Here is a 26,125-nt window from a genome sequence, read left to right on the forward strand (position 1 = left end):
GATCACCTCTTCCTTTTTTTGTGTGACAATCTAGTCCATTTGTTGGTGGTTTAATAAGTGATAACTCGGTCTAAGTGTATTGTTTCATCTATCACATATCAGTGTACGTGTTCCCCAACTTCGTAGAAAAACAGAATGTTGCCCATTTGTTCAATCCCTGCCATGGATTTCTCTGTTCACAAAACGAGTATTATATCCTTTTGTGAAAGACATTACCGTCTTTGCATAATCTACTCCATGTAACAGGTGAACATTTTGCTTAGTAAATTAGCCATCAACCTGCAGAAAAATCTCGGTAAACTACTAATATTAAAATTAATAATTTATATAAACGAATTTGTTTATTAATTCCCCAAATTGGGCCAAAATGTGCAATTAGACAAGTTAAGAAGATAATATTTAAAAATATATATATGTTATTATTTTACTAAATATGATTCGTTTTTGTTTATATTCTCTTAAAACTTAACTTCTACTTTAATATATTACTTATTGCATCTAATATACAAGTGTGATCGAATTATATCAAAATAGTTGTTTAGCGTCTTTTAACGCATCTACTAATTCCGGGAAATAATCACTGTTAACCGCTACCCACACGAGACCTCGCCTGATCCTTCCATTCCTTTATTCTTGGATATCCAGGTTTGGATATCCAGGTATAGGGGTGTCAATGGATCGGATATCCGGTCCGACCCGGTCCGATCCAGGAGCTAACGGAACGGATATGGATCACCTAAAATAAAATCCATATGGACCAGGTACATAAATATGGATTTTGTATGTTAATCTCTTTAGATGTCAAGAGGCCAGTCAGTAGCTGCTATTTTAGCACAGTTTTCCTGTAACCATAGTACATCTTGTACATAACAGTTGGTTAGATGTCATCTTTTACCATCCTCTCCAACTCTGCAACAACTGAGCAAAAATCTCCTAGGCTGTTGCTGATTATAACACTACTAAACCTGGTTTCTCTTATCGACTTCAGGAAACAAAATATTCAACTTGTGTAGTCGAAAGAGTTCAAGTATTTGTTTTCTTCCTGCAACCATTCTAAGATATAGTAAAATGCTATCCAGCCCCGATCGATCAATACTGTCAAGTCTAGTTCCAAGTCAAATTCGGTCTTTTTTCCAGAGGAATTCGGTCGCCCATTTTGTATGAAGATTCTTGCAGAGATATAAACAAGGAGAAACTAATAATAATTGAAGAATAGTTTATAAATTTAGATTCTTGCAGAGATTAAAACAAGGAGAAACTAATAATAATTGAAGAAAAGTTTAAAAATGTTTTCAGAACGACATGCTGGCTATAAAGCTTAGTTGTCTCATGGAGAAAACAGCACCATCTTTTATATAAAAACTCATCAGCTTTACTTTGTCTGATTCCACTAGGCCATAAGTTAGAAGAAGCTGTCCCTCAGCCCTCAGGTCATCATAACTACTTGTACTCTAGACTCTATCCTTTGTACCTTTATTTTTTTATTAATATCTATTTTCTACTGTTTTATTACTCTATAAATTTGTAGCATTTCTTGTCCAGAATCCCCATGAAGAGAGCAGCAAGTACATAAACAGGAGGGGTTTGGAATGAAGCTTGTTCCAAAATCTATTCTTCTATACTTTTTGATATCAAATTATAGCACTATAATGGACAGATGGGATTTCGGACCAGGCTTCGTTCCTCACACCATCCTTTTTTCGCAGATTCGCTGTAATTAGCCAATCATACAGGTATGCAAATTAATGTTCATCTTGATCAAGTAGTAGTCCATCTGTATGTGTTGATAGTTTATGTACATTATGCTACTGCATAATTTCTGGTGCAGCTCTGAAATTGGTATATATTATACTTCCAGTCTTCTGCAAGAACCATTTGCTTTTTAAATTTCGTCTTCATTCATATCTCCTGAAAGGTGAAATGAAAAGGGCTAGTGCTAGTTAAATTCACATGTTTTGAGTAAATCCGGAGAAGATTGTATAGATGCAACAAGGAATCTCAATTATATGGCGCAAGAGCAAGCGTCTATGCGTGCAAATTACGAGTTCTATAAAGCTCCATCAAATCTAATGTCAAGTTTTTTTCATAGCCAATGAAAACTCTTGTCATGTACCTCAATGTTTATTATTATTCACACAAATGCAGATCCTCAGATTCTAGCATGTCAGTATGGTGATATATAAACATTAAACTTGTATGCATGCACATGAATTCTGTAATTAACACGGGCATAAACAATGACAGACCAATGTGTGATTGATGCTTGATTTTTCAATTTGTGTGAATGTTTTTATCTAGAGTGATGTTGAACACTGAACACACATTTTTGCCAAATGCTGTTAGTACTTGAAGGGTGCTATATATGGTTTACAAGATTCTTACGAGAGAATAAGTTATGTTTCTATGCAGTTCAACACAGGTTGCTTCAATAGATCAACTGTTGCTCTAAAATCTTAAGGTATCAATCTTATGATCTTAAGGTACAAACCTTAAGATGTCAGAATAAAGCTCAACAAAATCTAATGAGCTCTTCAAACACGCTCTTAATTGTAAATATAAAAAAAATGTGGAAAGTTAATGTTCCAATGTGCTCCTAATTAGTTAAGAGTCTCCCAAACTAGGTTGTATCCATTATCCAGCATCTCTAGATCCAAAGAGCACAGCAAATTATGCAAGTACTTGGCGCTTGATTCTACCATTGTAAAATTGACCAACTAAAGAATACATACTAACCAACGCCTTTTTGAGATTCCCTTCTGAGCATTCCAAATCGACCCAAGAGATGAGCAATGCAAGTGCAGCGATTTTGATTTAACGGATTAGAAGACTTTGCAGCCATCTCTCAGCAGGCCACAGTGGTTACAAGACAAAAGTAAGCTTAAGAAGGTAACACTGTTTAGTCCTATTTCTTTCTCTATCATAGAATGGAAAATTTGCATTGCTTCATAACCCATTCCATGTGTACCAAACCCTCATTCATCGATGTCCATGCCACAAGATCCCTGGAAGTCATACTGTCAAAGCAGATACTCATATAAAATGCTTTAACATCTCAAAAACATGTTCATAATGGATGTTTCCAACAGTGCAGTCTTGTCCTCAAACAAGTTCATTGATCAGTTGGCATGAAAACTACCCAGAAGCAGGGGACACAGATGACTGTAACTCTGTAAGCTAGAATGACATTGCTTAAGCAAGGGTTCAGCAGCAGCCTAAAAACCAGAAGATAACATCATCTGAAATATCTGAATGGCCACTTAAAAGATACCCATTTCAGATAAACTTATAGCATCTAAAGTATAATAGCCAGTAAAAAATTTTACCAATTAACTTTTCTGAAGAATCCAAGTCATCGCACATGGCATAGAAATCCAGCAACAGAGTTTTCAATAAAATACTGTCATACTGTCCACTTTTGACGCTGGACAATGCACCTGTTTACCATAAAAGGTATTTCCAGCATCTGAAAACGAGAAAGAAGTAAATACTGAGAAGAAAGAAGTAAAGACGCTCGATACTGAACACCTCATGACCTTGCAATGCACCAGTTCACCATAAACATATCAGCCTTTCTTTCGAAAGGTATATTCACATAACATATAAGATAGTTTTTTTCTCATGTAGACTTTTGTGTATTATTCATCACGATTTTAGTTTTTCTGAGGAAATTTGCATTTCTTTTGAAATATTTGTTTATGCAACACGGGAGGAAAATGTGTTCACTCGATGTAAGATAATTTATAAGCAGCTATGCAATGACTAATGAGCAATTCTCACAAGTTATAGTGCATTTCAAGTCACTGGAAATGTTTATTTCACGTTGCATTATATGCCTCTGTTTTGTGTTGTGTATTTTGATTTTCCCTTACTTTTTAATTTAGTTTTCATTCCAATAGTAGTAGTACAATTTCCTGTTACTTTATAGCATGTACTGTTTCTCGTCCATTTATCTTGTAGTAGCAAGTATTGTTTCTCCTCCATTCGACTAAAAGGTGTCTTATCATTCTTCCAAAATATTCAAATCAACTACTCCTACATGTGTTGTCCAAGAAAAAAAAGAATGTAAATAGACCTACCTTGTATTGGTTCAACTGCAATTTCAACTTAATATATCTTGTTTTCTTCTCAACAAAAGCTTACTGTCCACCTCTCTACACATAATATCTGGCCAAAATGTTTTTAGTTTGAGAAAAAAATGCCCCATTAATAATCAAGTGCTCAACTATACAAGTGACTAACAAAACTACGATACACACACTCTAATATATTTTTAACATAAGGGCAAGTATGGTTTTCTGTTTTCTATACCTTGTGGTTAACCTCAATGTGATGGATTAAAAACCAGTAGTTCAACTTCTCTGAGAGTTGCATACACTGGTGTATTGACCCCAGCACCACATCAACTGCGGTAGGGAGCAGCAGTCACCTCGTCCACATCAACAAATGACGTACAGTCAATATCCTGGAAAGTTAGTTTTCCTGTGTAAAAATCACTTGCGTGATCAGAACATAAGGGAATGCACTTTCGATTGAAAGATTCGTGAATTGCACCCATCCCTGGAACCCACTTCTTTTCATCCCGTGGATTCACATTACAAATTTTTTGCAGCAGGTGTATTCTATAAACAATAGTATCTGTTCTGTTGCAGAAATGAGCAACGCATCGATATAAAGGTTCATGAGAAGCCAATCTTATCAAAATAACTGTCAACGTCCCGTCTACAGGTTTTGGATCCGAAAGGTTTTGATCTCCCATCATTTTAATCTCTTTTTCAGTTGGAAAGTGCACTTCTTCAGCATTATCAACATCGAAAACTTTCAAGTCCTTGGTGTAATGTTTGATAGCCTCACGCTTGGTAGATTCATGTTTTTCTGCTAAAGTCAGAATACACGAGAACCTAATATGGTAACTTACAACAATTTTTACCATCTTGAAGTTGTGACAGCAGCAGAAATAATCGAGCCATCTTCTACCCACACCAGCATACCACTTAATAATGTCAACATCTTCAAGAGACATCAGTGAATTAATAGGTCTAGGACGACCCATAATATTAGTAAATCCAGCCAGCCTAACAGCCTTCCGAATAAGTTCTATTGGTGCATTGACCATGATACAGAGCTTCGTCATATCCTTGACTGTTCTTTCCGCGTACATTTGTTCCTCTTGCTCTTGAGCTCTTCTTTCTTCTTCCTCCAGTGCGCTTTTAGCTTTCACTGGTGCCAAGTGCTTATCAACTTGATACTGAAAGTTATCATAAGCATCAACAAGCTCTTGCGGAAGTTGATCCCTTATTCGTTTTAAAGACAAAAAATCACCAGTTTTGAGCTTCCTGTGCCAACTCCAACGCTCTTCAATAGATCCAAAAAACTCCTCCACCACTTCACTAGACCAGGTTCTAAATATTTCTGTTACTTCATTTTCAATTTGGTAATCAAATTCAAGTTTATCACCACGCTTAAGCTTCTTATATACATGCGACATTATTTTCAAACCCAACTTTTTCCTTCTAGTCTCCCTAGCATTTCTCAACTCCTCTCTTTCAACTTCTTTCTGTCTAAGGTACTTCTTTTGCGCCCTCATAGCCTTTTCTGACATCGGAGGGTGCAAAAACGAAGGAGTGACAGCCCGAACTTCCATACCTAAAAAATTAATCTTTTCATTAGCCGCACTATGAATAGCCGATCGCACCCTATCCACCTTTAACTCCAAATCATTTTCCAATAAACTCAAAACCTTATGTTTCAAATCCATAGTCAACATCTTCGTACCAGACGTAATCACAAGTATCTCATCCAAATACCTCACAGCATATATCTTTAACGGCTTATGAAAAACATTATCCTCCGATTCTAACTTGGGGTTCTCTAAATTGGTTTGCAGCCTCAATTCTTGAATCTTTTTATCAAACTTATTAAAATACACATTCATCAAAATCGCACTCAACCCACATTCCTCCGGAAACCCTCTCCCTAAACAACACCCACCCAACTCAATCCTAACCACCCCATACTCAAAAAACCCCTTAATCATCCCGATAAAAATCTCATCTTTAATCTTCTCCTGAAGAACCAAACACAACCTATCCACATTCTTCGAACCAAACTCAACATTATCGAAACAAGCCATAAACCACCAACTAGGATTCTCAACAGAATTCCTAAGGTACCTAATAGCAGTGTGTCTCCCCATCCCGACACGCCCACCGTAACAAAAAGTAACAAACCTATCATCATACACACATTCTAACACAATCCTAATAGCTTCAATCAAAACCTTAAGCTTCAAATCAGGCAAAACAAGGGACTCACCGTGGGGCCCACCAAGAGTAAAGCAGCAATCTTTGATATTGAACTGATTCTCGGCGAGCTGTTGAGCCATTTGGGCGAGTGAAAAGTGAGGTGAGAGCGAGTTAGATGAGTCGGTTTGTTTGAGGTTGTGACAAGCAGTGAGGAGAAAACAAGGGGAAGCGACGACGTTTTGGATGAGGTTAGTGAATTTGCCATGAGTGTATTGGTTTAAAATTAGGGTTTTGAGTTGGGGTTTAGTGAGTGGGTTTGTTGAGAATAGTCTCCAAATTGAAACCCTAGAAATGTTCTTGAATGGACGAGTGGCTTTTTTGATGCATAACAAGAACATCCTCTAGTGTTCTTGATTTTTATGATACTACTGTCGCTTATTTCTGTTTCACAATTGAGTCAATATTTTGCATTGATTTTAGGATAAGCGCATTAGATTAACTGAGCCCAAACTTAAGTTGGGCTTGAATTGAAACAAAGTTTTTTTTTTTTTTTTTTTGCCATAAAATTGGAATTCATTAATAACACAAATCATCCAACAATACATGATTAAATTCAGGGTGAACATCTCCCACCCTCCACACACGATCAGCTACTGAACAACTATACCTCGCCAAATAGTGAGCCACTTTGTTCGCGGACCGTTTTACAAATCTAAAACTTATGTTTTTGTCATGCAAACTTGCAAGCAATTCTCTACACTCCTGGACAACTCTTCCCAAGTAAGAAACACAAGAGAGGGAGCTGCGTATAGCCTGAACAACCTGCAAGCAATCTGTCTCAACAACCACACCTGTACGTCCATTTTCCTTTACCCAACTTAATGCCTCTCTGATGCCAAAAGCTTCTGCTAGATCAGGATTAACTTGGCCGCGTAAACATTTTGATCTTGCTTCAATCAATGCACCTTCATGATCTCTAACTATGAATGCGTGACTATAACAGTTTAAATCTTCAAAAATGGCCGCGTCAGAATTTATCTTAACACTATTAATCATGGGACTGTGCCAGTGTTCATCACCATCATTTTGGGTCATGTAACCCATAAAATGGTCAAAAGTTCTATCTTGAACACTCTTCCATTGGTTAAGAATAGAGTATGCCGACTCAACCAATTCTGTGATCTCCAAACTATGTTGGTTCCATACGAGTTCATTTCGGTGCTTCCAAATCATCCAGCAGACCATAACAGTGATGTGAATCTGTTTAGAATCCTGTTGTTGAAACACTAACTGTAACCACTGAGAAAAGGAGTTAAACTCTCCACACACAATTTGATTATGTACTCTTGCCCAGCATGTGACAGCATAAGAACATGTTACAAAAGTATGCAAAGCTGTTTCCGGAAACGCATTACAGGTTGGACAAAGAGCACTAACCTGGACTCTCCTTACTCTGAGAACATCTTTTGTGGGCAAACAATTCGTCGACGCTCGCCAAAGAAAGATTTTCACTTTAGGGGGGATCTTTAAGTTCCACAACTTCCTCCAAAAACCAGAATTTGGTTCTGCGTTATGACTGTGTTTAGCTTCCTGTAATAACAAATATGCGCTCTTCACGGAATAGTTTCCCAGTTTTTCCTTCCTCCAATACCAAGAATCATCTACAGCACTGTTCAGTGGGGTGTTGAGGATTATAGCAGCGTCTCTTTGATCAAAGATGTCCAGAATCAGATCAACATCCCACTGTTGGTCGATGTCCATCAGTGATGAGACCATTTGACCTTGTAAAGCTGGGCTGTTAGTTTGAACATATGCCTCATGTTCTAGTGGTAGCCAAGGATCTTCTAGAATACTTATAGACGAGCCATTACCAACCCTGCAGCCTACTCCTTGCTGTAAAAGAGATTGTGATTCTAGAACACTTCGCCAGATGTAGCTGGGATTGCTGCCAATTTTAGCGTTTAAAAAAGATCCATGCGGATAATAACGAGCCTTATACACTCTGCTGACCAACTTATCAGGATAATGAAGTAGTCTCCACCCTTGTTTGCCTAACAAAGAGATGTTAAAGTCACGCAGATTTCTGAAACCCATGCCTCCAGATGATTTCGTTTTGCTCATATTACTCCAACTCAACCAGTGTATACTTTTATCTTTCCTCGAATCCGACTGCCACCAGAATTTGCACATGATTTTTTCGAGGTCTTGACACAGGTTTATCGGCAACAAAAACACTCCCATCACATAATTAGGCAACGCCTGTGCTACTGTCTTTAACAAAACCTCCTTACCACCTTTAGATAGCGATTTCTTGTCCCACCCTTGAATACGACTCTGCAGTTTCTCCTTCATGAAGCCAAAAATAGATGATTTATGTCGACCCACAATGTTGGGCAGGCCTAAATACGTACTACGATCATTGGCTTCCTGAAAACTCAACTTCTGACAAAGCTCCTGTTTTAGAGAACTTGAAGTGTTATTGCTGAAGAACACCGAGGATTTATCCACGTTTATTTGTTGTCCAGAAGCCTTTTCAAAGAGATGTAATATTTGTAAAACATGATCTGCGCTCTCCATACTCGCCTTACAGAAGATGTAGGAATCATCTGCAAAGAACATATGTGATATAGGGGGTGCAGAACGTGCCACTTTAACACCTTTAATCATATTCCTCCTTTCATAATCATGAATCAAAGCTGTCAAACCTTCAATGCAGATGAGAAACAAATAGGAAGAAAGGGGATCTCCCTGTCTAAGACCTCGTTGCGGGACGATGGAACCAAACTGTCTTCCTGCATGTGAGATTTGGTATTGTACTGAGGACATACAACCCATAAATAATTTAACCACGGCGCTTGTAAAACCCATCTTTAAAAGCACAGCCTCCAAGAACTTCCATTCAACTCGGTCGTAAGCTTTAGACATATCTAATTTGAGAGCCATCCAAGATTCTTTTCCTCTTTGCTTCCTCTTCATATAATGCATGATTTCAAATGCCACCATAATGTTGTCTGTAATCAACCGACCAGGGATGAAAGCACTCTGAGTATCTGAAATGATGGAATCAATTACTTGTTTCAGCCTGTTAGCAAGTACTTTAGAGATTATTTTATACACTACATTGCAGAGTGAAATAGGGCGAAGGTCAGTCATCTTAACCGGACTAGGCTTTTTTGGAATAAGAGCAATGTTAGTGTTTTGCAATTGAGGATCGATCAGACCTGATGCGATGAATTGTCTGACAATATCAACAATATCTGCTTTAACTATATTCCAGCATTTTTGAAAGAAACCCGGACTCATTCCATCTGGGCCCGGAGCATTTTTGAATTGAAACAAAGTTTAAAACAACTTCATAGAATGTTAATTGTTGTTAGGATGACTTTAATTATAGGAGAAATTATTGATAGGATTACTGTCTGTGGTGATGAAGTATTAGGGGATGGAGATGGACTATTTGTGAAAATTGTATGCGTAACATAATCTCGTAATTTTACTGAGGGAATTTTCTGTCGCATACCCCGGCCTAATTGTTCTTGAGATTGTTGTTCATTGATTTGCTGTGTCACAGTAGCGTCCACGCCCCCCTGCTATCGGCACTTATTTGGTGTGGGTTGCTGGCAGGCCGAACAGCTTGTCCGTGGGTGCCAGCAGCTTGCTGCTGCTGTGTGGGATGCGCACACGTAGATGCAGTGTGCTGGGCATCATCAACTCCTAAGCCCTTCTCCGCACCCACATCTTCATGCACCTCAATATCAATAGCTTGCTGTGGAACATTATTTTCAGCAACATACTCCTCAAAATCTGCGTCTACAACATCATTCATGGGAACCATGGTAGCTGGGACAAAGTTCGAAGGATTCGGGTCATCAAAAGGAAACAGATCCTCAAAGAACTTAACATCACGAGATACAAAGAATTCTTTTGTATCCAGATCAAATAGACGCCACCCCTTTTTGTTATAGGGATATCCGACAAAGATGCATTTTCTACTTCTACTAACAAACTTATCCCCCTTTGCCTTTTGGTTATGAGCAAAGCAAAGACAACCGAAAGTGCGGATGGTGTTATAAGTGGGAGAAGTACCAAACAGAAATTCATAAGGAGTTTTATTCTGCAACAAGGATGAGGGAGTGCGATTGATTAAATAAGCAGCCACAAGTACACTCTCCCCCCAAAAATGAATTGGTAAATTAGCTTGAAATCGCAACGCTCTCCCCACATTCAAAATATGTTTTTGTTTTCGCTCTACTCTCCCATTTTGTTGTGGAGTTCCCACACAAGAAGTTTGAAATAAAATTCCCGACGCATTAAAAAAATCTTTCAAACAATTAAACTCAGTTCCATTATCACTCTGAACAACTTTAATTGTTTGTGAGAATTGTCTATCAACCATTGCAAAAAACGACATAAACATACGAAACACCTCAGTTTTATCAACAAGCAAGTAAATCCAAACAGCACGAGAAAAATCATCCACGATAGTCAAAAAATATCTAGCACCACAGGAAGAGGGATGCCTATACGGTCCCCACAAATCACAATGTACTTTCTCAAAAATTCGTGATGCTTTATTCTCACTCAAAGGAAATTTGTCTCTAGGGTGTTTTGCACGAAAACAAACTTCGCAAGGTTTAGTTAAACTACCCTTACGATCATTAACAGGAGGAAGAAGCTTGACAACTTTTTCTGACGGATGACCCATGCGTTTGTGCCACAACTCCAAAATGGAAGAAGACCCATGAGTTGTAACATGTTGCACCGAAGCCTCTCCATCAAAGTAGTATAGTCCATCCCGCCTAATACTCGTTCCAATCAGCATCCTCGAATGGTCCTGTATAGCACACATAGAGTCATTAAATTGGACAGTGCATTGCAAATCATCAATTAATTGAGTTACCGAAATTAAATTACAACTTAATTCGGGAACTAAAAGAACATTTTTTAGAGTTATTTTTGATGACAATTGGACCGAGCCCTCCTTTGTTGCCATCACCGATTTTCCGTTTGGAAGGCCAACGGGACAGTGATGTACTTCATGAGTATGAAAGAGCCACGAAGCATGACAAGTTACATGTCTAGATGCCCCGGTGTCAACAATCCACAATTTGTTATCAAACTTACCATTCAAGCGGTCATCAGGAATTTTGGTGTTACCAATTAATCCCGCAAGAGCTTTCCATTGATCGGCCGAGAATGCCTGAGAGGAACCTCCCATAGAGCTTGCCCCACGACCTGCTCTGGCCATAGTGGCATTGGCTCGTGTAGATCCTCGTCCGCGGCCACCTGTTTGAGATGACTTGCCTGCACCCCCTGTGTTTGCTTTTGATTTATTCGGCCACCACTCTGGGTAACCAATTATCTCGAAACATGATTTTTCAAGGTGGCCTGTTTTCTTGCAGTACGTGCAATGCAAGTGAGATTTATCCTCCTTCAAAGGTCTTTCATCTGAGTCAGTTGCCTTGCCCCTCGCTGCATTAGTGCGAAGTGCAAAACTCATCACATCCGGTGGCTGCACTTCTGGGTCTGACTTAGCGTGACGAACACGCTCCTCTTGCACGATCAAGAGTTGGCAAGGGATCTTGAGACAATATATTTGTACGAAGCGGAGCATAATATTCTGAATATAGACCCATCAAAAACTGATGAAGTCGAGAAGCCTCCCTGCGTTTTTCATGTTGCTGACCCGCTGTACAAGCCGAGCAACAAGCACAAGTAATCAAGGGTTCATGATGATTGAGTTCTTCCCACAGAGTGGATAGTTTCCCAAAGTAAGTTGCCACTGACATGGTCTTCGTTTGCTCACACTTGGCAATTGAAGATTTTATTTGTTGAATGCGAGGACCATTAACCAACGCAAACCGAGTTTTAAGAGTGTCCCAAAGCCGCTTCACATCTCTATATTTGGACAAGGTATGTCGCCTCCGCAAGTCTCTATATGGTCTGAAACAATCACCACGGTGTTGGTTTGCTAAACTTGTGGCTGTCTTGAAAAAGTACGGATTTTTGCAATCCTATTCAGATTACTCCCTGTTTACTTATACCAAAGGAGAAATTCAAATTAACGTCCTTGTGTACGTTGACGATCTAATTATCTCTGGGAATGATTCCGCTGCTTTAAGGGTTTTCAAAGATTATCTCTGTGATTGTTTTCACATGAAGGATCTAGGTTCCCTAAAATATTTTTTGGGAATTGAGGTAGCTCGAAGTTCATCTGGCTTATTTCTCTGTCAACGAAAATATACACTAGACATTATTTCTGAGGTAGGATTGTTGGGAGCTAAACCAGCAGATTGTCCTATCGAGCAAAATCACAAGCTCGGCTTGGCAAATGGAAAGCTTCTTTCTGATCCTGCATCTTATAGGCGATTAGTGGGCAGACTTATTTATTTGGTTGTTACACGTCCAGATCTTGCTTATTCGGTTCATATTCTGTCACAATTCATGCAGGAGCCGAGAACTGAGCATTGGGAGGCAGCCTTACGGGTAGTACGTTATTTGAAAGGCACACCTTGTCAAGGCATTTTATTACGAGCAGACAGTGAGTTGACGCTGCAGGGTTGGTGTGACTCTGATTGGGCCGCGTGTCCTATTACACGTAGATCATTGACAGGATGGCAGGTATTTCTAGGTAATTCCCCTATCTCTTGGAAGACTAAGAAACAACATACTGTTTCCCGCTCTTCCGCAGAGGCAGAGTACCGTTCGATGGCTGCAATCACCTGTGAACTTAAATGGCTGAAGGGTCTTTTATTGAGTTTGGGTGTCCATCATACAAAGGCAATTAAACTCTTTTGTGACAGTCAATCGGCACTTCATATTGCTAAAAATCCCATTTTTCATGAACGCACGAAGCATATCGAAGTTGACTATCATTATGTTCGTGATGCGATCTCAGATGGCTTAATCGATCCCTCATATGTTCATACCAATACACAGTTGGCGGACGTTTTTACCAAGGCTCTTGGCAGATCTCAATTTGAATTCTTGATACGCAAGCTGGGTGTCTTTACTCCGACCACTCCAGCTTGAGGGAGGGTGTTAGGATGACTTTAATTATAGGAGAAATTATTGATAGGATTACTGTCTGTGGTGATGATTATGATTGATAGGATTACTTAATTATAGGATATATGATTGATATTGTCTGGGGAGATGTATATCTATTTATAGGCCAGAGAAAAGCAATGCAAAAACAAGCCTTTTACCTAAATCTTTACAATTGTTCATATTTCAGCTATATCACATTCACTGCTGCTGTAATGAAAATTACTGGCAGAAGTTGGGACGAAGATGTGCCCAACTCCAACACAACATCCAAGGATTCCTGGTTTTGAAGTTGTTAAAGAGTTAAAAGCATTAACAGCTCAGACTTCATAACACAGTCAGCCATACTCGTGGACAAACAAAGTCAAGTTGACATACAAGTTTCATAACAATCAAGGCCGGCGCAACCATTAGGCGAGTTCAGGTGGTGGTCTAAGGCCCAGAAAGTTACGTAACCTCAAAATTTACCGGCCTTGTTTGAAAATTAGCGGTTAAGGGTTTATTGTAAAATTGTTTGGTAAATAACTGTTTAATTAACTTTTTGTAACACATATCAAAACCTCTAATCCAAAAAACTTCTCAAAATACCTTTTTGAGCCAAAACCTTTATTCCTCTCTTATTGAAGTTTTTCTCAAAATAACTTTTTGAAAATTAGTTTTTTGAGCCAAAACCTTTACTCCTCTCTTATTGAAGTTTTTCTCAAAATAGCTTTTTGAGCCAATTTTTTTTTTTTTTGACAAATGCAAGAAGATTTCATTAACTTGAATATAATACAGTCGGGACAAACCTCCAACTGTCGATACAACCAGGTGGTAAAACAAATAGCATGCTAAAAACAATTAGATGATTTGTTTCCTGATCGTTTAACAGATAGAATTCAAAAATTCTTGAAACTAAAAACGAAATCAAAGACATCCCAAGCGATCCAAATTGCACCAAAATCTCTGGAAACAGTAACATCGCAATTGACCATATCACATAAAAACTATTGTTAGCCCAATGTTCAGAAACACCAATCGCATAAATCGAGATTGGAGAAGTGGCACCACAACTATCTACATGCCGGATACCAGCTATAGACTTGCCGAAGGCACCCCAGCTATCTACATGCCGGATACCAGCTATAGACATGCCGAAAGTGTAAACCCGTGAATGATGAACAATCTTTAATTGTGAAAGGTGAGCTCTTGCAATAATCACCGTCGTCTCAGATTCGATACAGTTTTTGTAGATCACCAAAAATATCAATAAACTCGTTTTTAACAGATCCAACATGAAATAAACCCAATCACGACTAAACAAAAACATAACAAACACTCCAAAAGGAGAGACAATCACACACTCCAAGTGGAGAGACACACAAACACCCAAAAGATTGGGTTTTATTGAAAAGAAATTAACGAGAGTAAAGATAGATAATGAAGGAGTTGGGGCTTTCCACTAGAGAAAACCAGTGGAAGCCCCTCGATTTACTTGAAAAAAGACAAACCCTAATGAAGGAGGAAGAGAGGAGGGAGGAGCCAAAACCTTTATTCCTCTCTTATTGAAGTTTTTCTCAAAATAGCTTTTTCGAAAATTAGCTTTTTGAGTCAAAAACCTTTATTCCTCTCTTATTGAAGTTTTTCTCAAAATAACTTTTTAAAAATTAGTTTTTTGAGGCAAAACATTTATTCCTCAAAATAGGTTTTTCTATCATGATCTCATATCTTTCTTCTCGCTTATTGAAATTGCGTTATTTATGATAAATTTCTCTCTTTAATGTTCTTTGTTCAAGATCGTACTGTTCTAGATATGTTCATCAGTAATTGTTCATCTTTGAACTATAATTCATTACTTAGATCATTGCGTTGGTCTTGTGGATATTTTTTTGTGATATAATCGTAATTGCGCTACTTTTTTGAAGAATTGGTATTGTTGCTTGAACTAGTTATTTAGGGTTATACGCTTGGTTGTGATTGCTTATCTTTATCAATCACGTTACGACGTACTTTTGCAAATGTTGTTCTCAACAATACTGCAACTCATGATGATCATACTTCAAGTTCTAATGAAATCAATACTGATTTGCACCACACACTACCTACTCAAGATGTTTATGACCTTTATCGACTAAACGTTTAAAATATACATCATCCAGGCTTAATTATCAACTGCAATAAACTCAATGGAACTGAAAATTTTGGTCCTTGGTAAAGGTCCACATCCATTGCAATGTCAAACAAGAATAAATAAGGCATAGTAACAGGGGAGTTTCCTAGAGCTGATGAGACTTCTCCTTTTAAGTCTCATTAGGATCGATGAAATGATATGATAATTAGTTGGATTTTGGATACTTTCATAGAGGACATCAATACTGACATGGACTTTGTCAATTCAGCCTCAGAACTATGGTTGGAACTTCATGAGAACTAGTAACGGTACTCTTAGCTCGATAACTTGGCAGTTTTAAACCCGGTCTAAACATTCCAATAGACTCCACCATTATTTCATCTCCCCTGGAATGAGCAACATTAAATGGTATCCCGTTCTCATAAAAGAAGTTTGTTGTATGCATTTTCACCCTTTCTTTTTTCTTCTTTACTTTTTGTACAACTTTCAAGACTGTTTTGATGATTTTGATTTTGGTACCACAAATTGTAAAGCTTGTCTCTTCTTCTTTTATGCAGTTCCCTAACTTCGCAACGTATTAGAACCAACATTTGACCATTCATTCCTTTGGATTTGAATTTCATCCATCGTCGCTATTGGCATTGTCATCATCCAGGAACACCCTGTTCTTTTTACAACGCCTACTTATATGGTCTTTCATCCCTTGAATGATTTCTGGTGTAGTTTTTGTACACATAGCTATGTTCGAATAACCACTAGCAAGATGTTGTTTCAACCTACGGACTGAATGCATTTTCTTGTTACACAATATGCACAGAATAATACCTTCTTTTCTTATATCTAGCCAGAAACTGCACTTCCATGACGGATCAGCAGACTTCGCTTTTCGAGTCGGATCCTTAGATGGATCATAATCTTCAGAGTTGTCGGCCATTAGCCTAGAAAACAAATAATTAAATACAAGTTCAGAATCACAGAGTCACAACACAATTACTTCAGTAAATACACACACGCACGCACACACACACACACACACACACACACATATATATATATATATGCACATGTAAAATTGAATATACATGTATACATGTGTATTTAATTTTATATACATACATATTTAATCATATACACATGTATGTATAATTGTATATCCACAATATATACATACATGTTAGGTCCTATAAGTTCACTATATAATCTGATATAATGATCACAATCTGTAACACAGTAAGACAATATAAGAGATTGAAAGTAATAAACTCTTATATTCACAAAGCTTTAATGGTTACAAAAACTCTCTCAGTGATTTATATTGTATCACTAAGAGCTGCTAGGGTTCTTAACAATGTACTCGATAACTCAACTCTTCTAGAGTAACCCTAATCTGTGTTTATATAGACACAGTTACAAAATCAATCTCTGATTTGATATCCTATAAATCTGCTATGATATCTATCAATCAAAGATTGCTCCAGTTTTCTGTTTAGTTTCCATAGCCAGTAAATCACTCCTCCGCTTCTATCCTTCCTTGAAGTATATCCGCTTCTGAGCTCTTTCCACGTGTAAACTCTGATGAATCTTGACTATGTAAACTCTGATCAGACTTTATCAAACTCTGTCAGACTTTACTAAACTCTGTCAGACTTTACTAAACTCTGATCAGCTTCCAGATTAAACTCTGATGATTCCTGTTCTAAAACAAAGTTTAAGAACATTAGTAATCATCAATTATATCTAACAATCTCCCCCAACTTGTGCATAAATACATTATGTGCAAGTTAACAGATAATTGATGATGTCAAAACATTTAAGTCAAATGCAACAGAGTTTAACTATATAACAGAAAACTTTTAAAAACTTACAGATACTTTACTCCTTAGCTGCATAGACACCATTTGCTGTCTGTAGATACCCTCTGAGGAGTTCTCTTTCAGCATCTTCAAGCACTGTAATCATTTGTCTCTTGATCTCTCTCAGCTCTGGATCTGAAACTCCAGTTTGATAAATTGCAGCTCTGAGATCATAGATCTTGTTCTTCTTCAAGTCCCTATCCAGCCTGATATTGTAAGCTTTATCAGACTCTTCATTAAATGCAAGAGTTCTGATTCCACCTATTGTTTCAATTTTTGCTGAATTTTTCTTCATCTCCACCAGCTGTCCTTTATGATTGAGGTATTTAGGAATGAAAGGTCCAGCATTTTTATTTCCTGTAATCCCCATCTTTCTTCTGATTTGATCCTTAAGCAGGTTGGAGATGTGTTGGCATGACTTGTTCTTTACTTGAAATATGTGTGATACATATCTCAATTCCTCCCAGTGTTTAGCATAGAGATCTGCTTCAAGTACTCTAAACACTGTTCCATCAGACATGAAGTAGATAAGAATGGTATCTCCTCTGTCATTCTTCACCAACTGGACTGAATCAAGTTTGTCCATTTTGTCTTGCAATACTCCAGTCTTGGGAGCACAGAGAGATGAGGGGTCATCTAGTCTTGATCCTATACTCTGATCAAATTTTTCATATTTGGATCCCAGCCCTCCTTTATCTCTTCCTGCCTTACGATGAGAGATTGGTTGAATTGAGCCCTTTTCAAAGCTTATCTCAGTCATCAGAGTAGGCTTTGCAAATCCAGCCAGTGGAGTTGTTGTTGGTTTGAACACAGCTTGAGCTTTGTCAGAGGTTGTGTTTGTCCTTGCATCCTTATTAACTTGAGCTTTGTCAGAGGTTAATATTTCTTTTTGGGGTTCTGCAACATGAGCTTTGTCAGAGATTGCAGCTTCTAATTTCTTTTCCTTTACAACTTGATCCTTATCAGAGGTTGTAGACTTCTTCTTTTCCCAGCCTTTTTCCAGACGTTCATCTACTTTGCTTTTGCCCTTGGAAGTATATTCATCTTCAGAGTATACCTTTTTGACTGGTAAACTCTGATCAGCAACAGTAGGTTCCTTGATCAATATCCCTTTCTCTTTTGGCTTGATAGTTGACTTTGCAGGTTTCTGGATTTTTCCTGACTTTATTGCTTCAGCATGTTCTTTCTTTAGATCTTCTTCTTCTGCAGCAATCAACTCCAAATCCAAATTGGCTTCTGGATTTTCTTGTTCAAAAACCAATCTAGCAAGCTCTTCATCAGTCATGGGTTTGTCTGATCCAGTCACTGGTCTTTGCTTAGATCCAGATGTGAAGTTATGTGTTGGACCAGACTTTGTACTTTGCTTAGATTGTTTCTGACTGTCAGAGTTTGAAATTCTTCCACCAGTCCCTGCTTGAAATCTCTTGTGCTTGGTGAAATCATCATCATCATCCTTCTTCTTCCTCTTCAGAGTTTGAGTAGTAGACTTGCATTTGACTTGAGCTACTCTCTCCCCCTTTTTGACATCATCTTCATCAGGAATCAGTATGGATGTGATCAGAGAAAGTGAAGATTGGATGGCTTCAAGCTGTTTGGACATCTTCTCCTGAGTTGATTCAATGATAGTCATCCTTTTGTCCAGAGATTCATTTGCAGTCACCAGCTTCTGTACATTCTCTTTCAGAGGAAGCATGGTCCTTTTCTTTTCCAACTCATTTGTCTCCTTGACTTTTGCCACCTCTGTTCTTAGACCATCTATTGATTTAGATGTCTGGGCATGAGCAGGATGAAATGTCTTCAGATAAAGAATTGTGCCTTTGAGGCTTGACATAACATCAGAGTTTGTGATTTTATTCTCTGCCATAGATAAAAATTCTTCAGCTTTAGTTGGCTCCAGAGAATGTTTATGGCTAAGCCAGAGTTTATCCCATACTTCATTTGGAGGATCAACTTGAAGATCCCTGGGAAGTGGCTCAGAGTCTGTGGTCAGAGTTTGTAGCCTGGCATTATACTGGCTAGTAGATTCCCACTTTTGTTGTGTCAGAGGAACTTCATCATTTTCATCCTTGTCAGTATCTGAACTGTCATCATCCTCAGTAGCAACATCAGAGTTTGCTTTGTCAGCATCAGGAACAGTATCAGCAACTTTCTCCACATTATCTTGAGCAGATTTTTCTTGAGCTTCAGACTGTGATTTGATAGATTCTTCACCAGTCTGAGCAAGAGACTGTAGAGCTTCCATAGCTACCCTGTCAGATTCATCAACTACATCTGACCTGTAGTTGTCTGGAGCTGTATCATGAACTATGGCACCCTCTGGAATTTTCATTGGAGAAGTAGGAATTGGATTGGAGGGTCCATGATCAGATACTGGAGTATGAAGATCAGACATATCTGCTCCAGCTTCAGTTGTGGTTGGCTCCTTGCAAACAATTTCTTCATCTACCTCAGATGAAGTTGAAGATGCTGTAGGAGATGTCAGAGGAACAGCTGTGATAGGAAGCACCATCAGAGCTTGAGAATTTTCAGCTACTGGAGTTGATGGTGTTTGTTCTTCCTCAACTGTGAAATCTGTGATTTCAGTAACTGGGACTTTTGCTCTTGCAGGCTTTTGAGCCCTCCTCTTGAATCTGGCTGGCTTCTGAGGACTGGCTTGAACAGGTACAGAGACTGTTGTAGGAGTAGGTTCAGAGTTTACGGCATGTGCAGGTTCAAGATCATCATATTCATATGCTGCAACAAGTCTTCTTCTTTTCTTCTGCTTTTGAGGAGTAGCAGCTTCAGTGTTTTCTGGGATCTCAGAGTTTGGAGCATCAGAGTTTAAGTGAGCCTCAGAGTTTACTGGCTCATCAGTGTTTGTCGGCACTTCAGAGTTTGATTTCAGAACATGTGTAGCAACAGAGGTTCTTGTCCTTTTGGCAGTAGAGGGGGTTGCATCAGACTTTGCAGCCCTCTTGGACTTAGATGCAGAAGTTCTGGGTGCTTGTGGAGAGACTGGAGATTGTTGATTTGCTGGAGGCATGTTCAGTCTTTCCCTTATTTGTGCTGGAGCCTGAAATGGCCTGAGAACTGGCCTCTTTTCATCTTTAGAGATGAGATCTTTGAAAGCCCTTTTATGCAACTTAAAAGGTCTGATCTCATCATCAAATTCCACCTCTCCAACAGATGCATTGAATAATAATTGGCAAAATCGAGAAAAATATACAACTTTACGATTTTCATTCATTCTTTCACCAATATTTCTAATAACTAATCTACCATAATCGAAATTAGTAGAATAGATCAGAGAATACCCAATTTGTAGCATGTCCATGGGTATTGCATCCCAGTTGGTAGATTTCTTCTGGAAAGCCCTGGTTATGCAATCAAAGAAGAAACTCCACTCCTTCCTGAGTCCAGGACGCTTCAATTGTCCCAGTTTGTCCAGAGAATCATAGTAGCCCAAGTCAGTCATCATAGTCCTTAGATTGGCATCGCCATTAGTGACATAAGCAGTGTCACGCTCTGATAGGTTGAATGCTTTCCTGACTGTGGCTGGAGTAACAAAATACTCCTCCCCTTCAAATGAAAACACAATTGATGGTGATCCATTTTCACCACCATTGTCGTACTTACCCGTCCTCCAAAAACTGATGATTTGGCTTCCTGAGAGTCTGGCAGGAGCGGTAAGAGCTGTAGCAATAGCACTCTGTGCAAGAAATTGCTGCATGGAATGATAATCCCTTGGAGCTTCGGCAGTGTCAAGAATTGCTGTATAGTTATTGGGGACAAAGTCCACACCTGCATGGGTGAATGTAGTAGTTGCCATTATAACAGAGTTTGTGAGTAGAGAAAAGTGTTTGAGAAAATGTGTGTGAGAAGATTTGAATTTCAGAGAGAAGAGAGTAAGAGTTTGTTTAGAGAGTGTGTTTTGAGATTAGGTGTAAAAGTGAAGAAAAGAGAAACAATAAAATCTGATGATAAACTCTTCAGATTTTGTGTAGCTGTACACGCTTGGACTCTTTGTTCACTTGGACACCTGTCAGATTTTAACTGGTAGTTGAATGTTAGTGGGATAGAGAAACGAGAGTAATAATCATGAGCGCAGTAAAACATGTGCAGTAATAAATGCTGATTACACGTTCTCCTATTAAAATGTTTTTCATGTAAGCCCACTAACAATACATCCGTTTGAAATACTCCCTTCATATTCTCTGAATATTTTGTACTCCTGAAATGTACAAGATTTAAAAAATCAAGATTAAATCACTCGAATTTTAAACTCTGAGATTTTCATCAAAGAAAATAAATTTCTAAGTACCTCAGAATAAAGACATGATTTTTAGAAAATTCATCAGAAAATCAGAGTTTGTCACAAAATCCATAGCTCAATAATGTGCTTGTGACAGTATGTGTGTGATTTAACATATTAAATCAAAGACTAGAGAATTTCACAATTTCGTAATTATAAGGTAGACAGGAATAATTTATTTAAACTCTCAAGACATAGACAAAAGATATACTCTGATGGAGAAATATATAAAATAACCCAACCCCCTCTTTTTTTTTTTCATTTTTTTTTTCAAGGACGCTTTTCAGTGTAAATGAATCACGACCTTTAAATATTATTTTTGCAACAGTATTTCTCCAGTAATCAGAGATTGTGACTGGTCACCATAGATTACAAAATCTTGGCAATTACTTAATACCAGTAAGTGTTTGGGTCTTCCCAGTCACTGTCATATAGACATCTAAGATCTCAAAGGAGTACCATGCTTATTTGCAGGGGTGTAAATATCATCAGAGTTTATAATCACTGTCTAATTTACTGAGAGAAAATGCAAATTAGTCAGTCTCACTTATAATTAAGATATGTGAAGTAATAGAGTCTCAATGATATCAATATGCATATAGTGTTAAGTAGTAGCACAAAATTGAGATCAAGATTAAAGAACTGAACTGAGATTCATGATTACTAATTCATATCATGCTTCATAGTATCTTCACAGGTTTGTTTTCTCAGAGAAATAAAAATGAAATCATTAATCAAGATTCAGAGTTTGCAAACATCAGAGAATATCGTCAGAGAATGACGATCAGAGAATATCATCAGAGTATAGCACACAGAGTATATCATCAGAGAATGTCATCAGATTTTAACAATCAGAGTATAGCATGGCAAATTTGTGAGCAATACATATGGTAATTTGAAAGATCTGACCAGTATGTTTACTCAGTTCCTGATATCATTCCTAGCTCATTCACCAGTCTAGTGAAGGTTGCTTCACTTAGTGGTTTGGTGAATATGTCTGCTAGCTGCTGTTCTGTGGGAACAAAGTGAAGTTCAATGGTTCCTTCCTCCACATGCTCCCTTATAAAATGATATCTTATACTGATGTGCTTTGTCAGAGAATGTTGAACTGGATTTCCTGTCATAGCAATAGCACTTTGGTTATCACAATAAATAGGAATTTTAGAAAAGGATAACCCATAGTCCAGCAGTTGATTCTTCATCCAAAGAATTTGAGCACAGCAGCTGCCTGCAGCTATATACTCTGACTCTGCTGTTGATGTTGAAATAGACTTCTGCTTCTTGCTGTACCAAGAAACTAGCCTTCCACCTAGAAATTGACAACTCCCACTTGTGCTTTTTCTGTCAATTTTGCAACCTGCAAAATCTGCATCAGAGTATCCAATTAGACTAAAATCTGATTCTCTAGGATACCATAATCCCAATGATGTGGTTCCCTTGAGATATCTGAATATCCTCTTTACTGCAATCAGATGAGGCTCTCTTGGATCTGCCTGAAATCTTGCACATAGACATGTGGCATACATGATGTCTGGTCTGCTTGCAGTCAGATAAAGCAAAGATCCAATCATGCCTCTATAGTTTGTGATATCCACTGATGCACCAGTGTCTTTGTCTAGTTTGGTTGCTGTTGCCATAGGAGTAGTTGCAGCTGAACTATCTTGCATACCAAATTTCTTCAAAAGATTTCTGGTATACTTGGCTTGATTTATAAAAATCCCATCTTCAGTCTGTTTAACTTGTAAACCCAGAAAATAACTGAGTTCCCCCATCATGCTCATTTGGTACCTAGACTGCATGAGCTTGGCAAATCTTTGACAGAGTTTAGCATTAGTGGAGCCAAAAATAATGTCATCAACATAGATTTGAACTAAAAGCAGATCATTACCATGATTCAAATAAAATAGAGTTTTATCTATGGTACCTCTAGTGAATCCATTCTCAAGAAGAAATTGAGCCAGAGTTTCATACCATGCTCTTGGAGCCTGCTTTAGTCCATAAAGTGCCTTGTCCAATCTATAGACATAGTCTGGATGCTTTGGATCCACAAAGCCTGGAGGTTGTTCAACATATACCTCTTCATCCAGTTTCCCATTTAGAAAAGCACTTTTGACATCCATCTGAAATACCTTGAATTTCTTGTGAGCAGCATAGGCCAGAAAGATTCTGATTGCCTCCAATCTTGCAACTGGAGCAAATGTCTCATCATAGTCAATACCTTCCTGTTGTGAATACCCTTTTGCCACAAGCCTTGCTTTATTTCTTGTAATGACACCCTCACTGTCAGTTTTGTTTCTGAATACCCATTTTGTACCAACTATAGATCTGTCTTTAGGTCTTGGTACTAGGGTCCATACTCTGTTTCTCTCAAACTCATTCAGCTCTTCTTGCATTGCTTGTATCCAGTCAGCATCTTGAAGAGCTTCCTCCACCTTTTTAGGTTCTGTTTGTGACAGAAAGCAATGATGTAAACACTCATTTGCTGTAGCTGTCCTTGTTTGCACACCTGCTTCTGGATTGCCAATTATTAAATCAGGTGTGTGAGATTTTGTCCACTTCCTAGCATGTGGAAGTTGACCATTTTCATCATTGGATCCTCCCCCTTGATCCATGCTCTCATGATTCTGTTGATTATTCTCTGTAGCTTCCCCTAAGTTTGTGCTATCAGAGTTTGAATCAGTATTCTCTGATGAGTTTGAGTCAGCATTCTCTGATGAGTCTTGGATAGAGTCTGAAACATTCTGATGCTCCCCCTCAGCAAGTGCTTCATCATCATGAACTTGTAAATTTTCATCAGAGTTTGCTGTATCTTGTTCACAGTCAGAGTTTGACTGTTCATCAGAGTTTATCGAATCAGAGAATATTTCTTCATTTTCAAAATGCAATTTTTCATGATCATCCATATCTGTTAAGCCCATGATTTTCTTGTCATCAAATGACACATGTATGGATTCCATGATCACCTTGGTTCTTAGATTGTAGACTCTGAAGGCCTTTGTTATCAGAGGATAACCTACAAAGATGCCTTCATCAGCTTTTAAATCAAACTTGGTAAGCTGTTCTGGATGAGTCTTCAAGACAAAGCATTTGCACCCAAATATATGAAAATATTTCAGATTTGGTTTCTTTTTCTTCACCATCTCATATGGGGTCTTGCCATGCTTATTAATCAAGGTTGCATTTTGAGTGAAACAAGCTGTTTGAACAGCTTCTGCCCAGAAATAAGTAGGCAGTTTAGCCTCATCAAGCATAGTTCTGGCAGCTTCTATAAGAGTCCTGTTTTTCCTTTCAACTACACCATTTTGCTGTGGTGTACCAGGTGCAGAGAATTGTTGCACTACACCTCTTTCTTTGCAGAACTCTTCCATTGTTGAATTTCTGAACTCAGTTCCATTATCACTTCTAATGATCTTCACTTTGTCTTCAGATCCATGGTCCAGTTGTGTCACATGATCCATCAGATGCAAGGCTGTTTCATCTTTAGAGTGAAGAAAATATACCCAAGTGTATCTGGTATACTCATCAACAATGACAAGAGCATATTTCTTCCTTGCAATGGATGGTACATTAACTGGTCCAAATAGATCAACATGTAGAAGATGATATGGTTTGTTTATTGAGAATTCAGTCTTACTCTTGAAAGATGTCTTTCTCTGCTTGGCTTTTTGACATGAATCACATAATCCATCAGATGTAAGTAGTGATTCAGGGAGTCCTCTCACAAGCTTTTTCTTTATAAGCTCATTTATGGAGTTGAAGTTTAGGTGTGAGAGCTTCTTATGCCACTTCCAACTTTCTTCTGCAGAGATCCTTGTAGACAAGCAGATTGCTTTTCCTTCAGAGTTTGTAGGCAAGTGGATTTCATAAATATTCCCATGTCTGTGAGCAATCACTGCCACTTTGCCTGTTGACTTGCTTACTATCTCACTGTGTTCTTCATAGAAATCAACATGATATCCTCTGTCACAGATTTGACTGACAGAGAGTAAATTGTGTTTTAGCCCTTGAACAAGAGCTACATTTGATATGATGACATTTCCAAGATTGATGTTGCCATATCCCAGAGTCCTTCCTATGTTGCCATCTCTATAAGAAACACTTGGGCCAGCCTTTTCCACAAACTCTGACAGCAGGGCCTTATTTCCAGTCATGTGTCCTGAACATCCACTGTCCAAGACTAGAATATTTTTCCTGTTGCCCTGCAATCACAAAGACCACTAATTGTTAGTTTTAAGGACCCAGACTTGCTTGGATCCTTTGGCCTTATTAAGTTTGTTAGCTTTTGCAGCGGTATTATTATCAGAGTTTGAGCTAACAGACTTTGCAACAGAGTTTGTACTAGAAATAGATTTTGTACTTGCAGAGCTTTTATTAAACTTCTTCAAAGAAGGTTTCAATTGATAATAATCATAATACAAACTATGATATTCTTTGCAAGTATAAATAGAATGCCATAAACTACCACAATGAAAACATGGATCTTGTGGTTTATATCTAATACTACTTTTTCTAACTCCAGACTTTGTAGGTAAAGAGTTAATGTTCTTGTTCTTCCTGCAAAAATTAGCTAGATGATTAGTAT

The 26,125-nt window shown here is 38.2% G+C and overlaps 1 protein-coding gene across 2 annotated transcripts; it reads right to left on the reverse strand.

Annotated features, from left to right (window-relative positions):
* Window positions 1–2,323: 2,323 nt before the first annotated feature.
* LOC108223972 (nuclear intron maturase 3, mitochondrial) lies at window positions 2,324–6,716 on the reverse strand. Of its 2 annotated transcripts, XM_017398469.2 has the most exons (4): window positions 4,309–6,716; window positions 4,077–4,164; window positions 3,324–3,463; window positions 2,324–3,212 (listed from the first exon to the last, which is right to left on the reverse strand). In XM_017398469.2, the coding sequence occupies exon 1, from the start codon at window positions 6,638–6,640 to the stop codon at window positions 4,400–4,402; it is 2,241 nt and encodes a 746-aa protein (XP_017253958.1). In that variant the 5' UTR covers window positions 6,641–6,716; the 3' UTR covers window positions 2,324–3,212; window positions 3,324–3,463; window positions 4,077–4,164; window positions 4,309–4,399. The 2 variants fall into 2 exon arrangements, with proteins under 2 accessions (XP_017253958.1, XP_017253957.1); XM_017398468.2 differs by lacking the exon at window positions 4,077–4,164.
* Between the last annotated feature and the right edge of the window lie 19,409 nt (window positions 6,717–26,125).

The sequence above is a fragment of the Daucus carota genome, chromosome 5 (assembly GCF_001625215.2).
Source record: "Daucus carota subsp. sativus chromosome 5, DH1 v3.0, whole genome shotgun sequence".
Lineage (NCBI taxonomy): Eukaryota > Viridiplantae > Streptophyta > Magnoliopsida > Apiales > Apiaceae > Daucus > Daucus carota.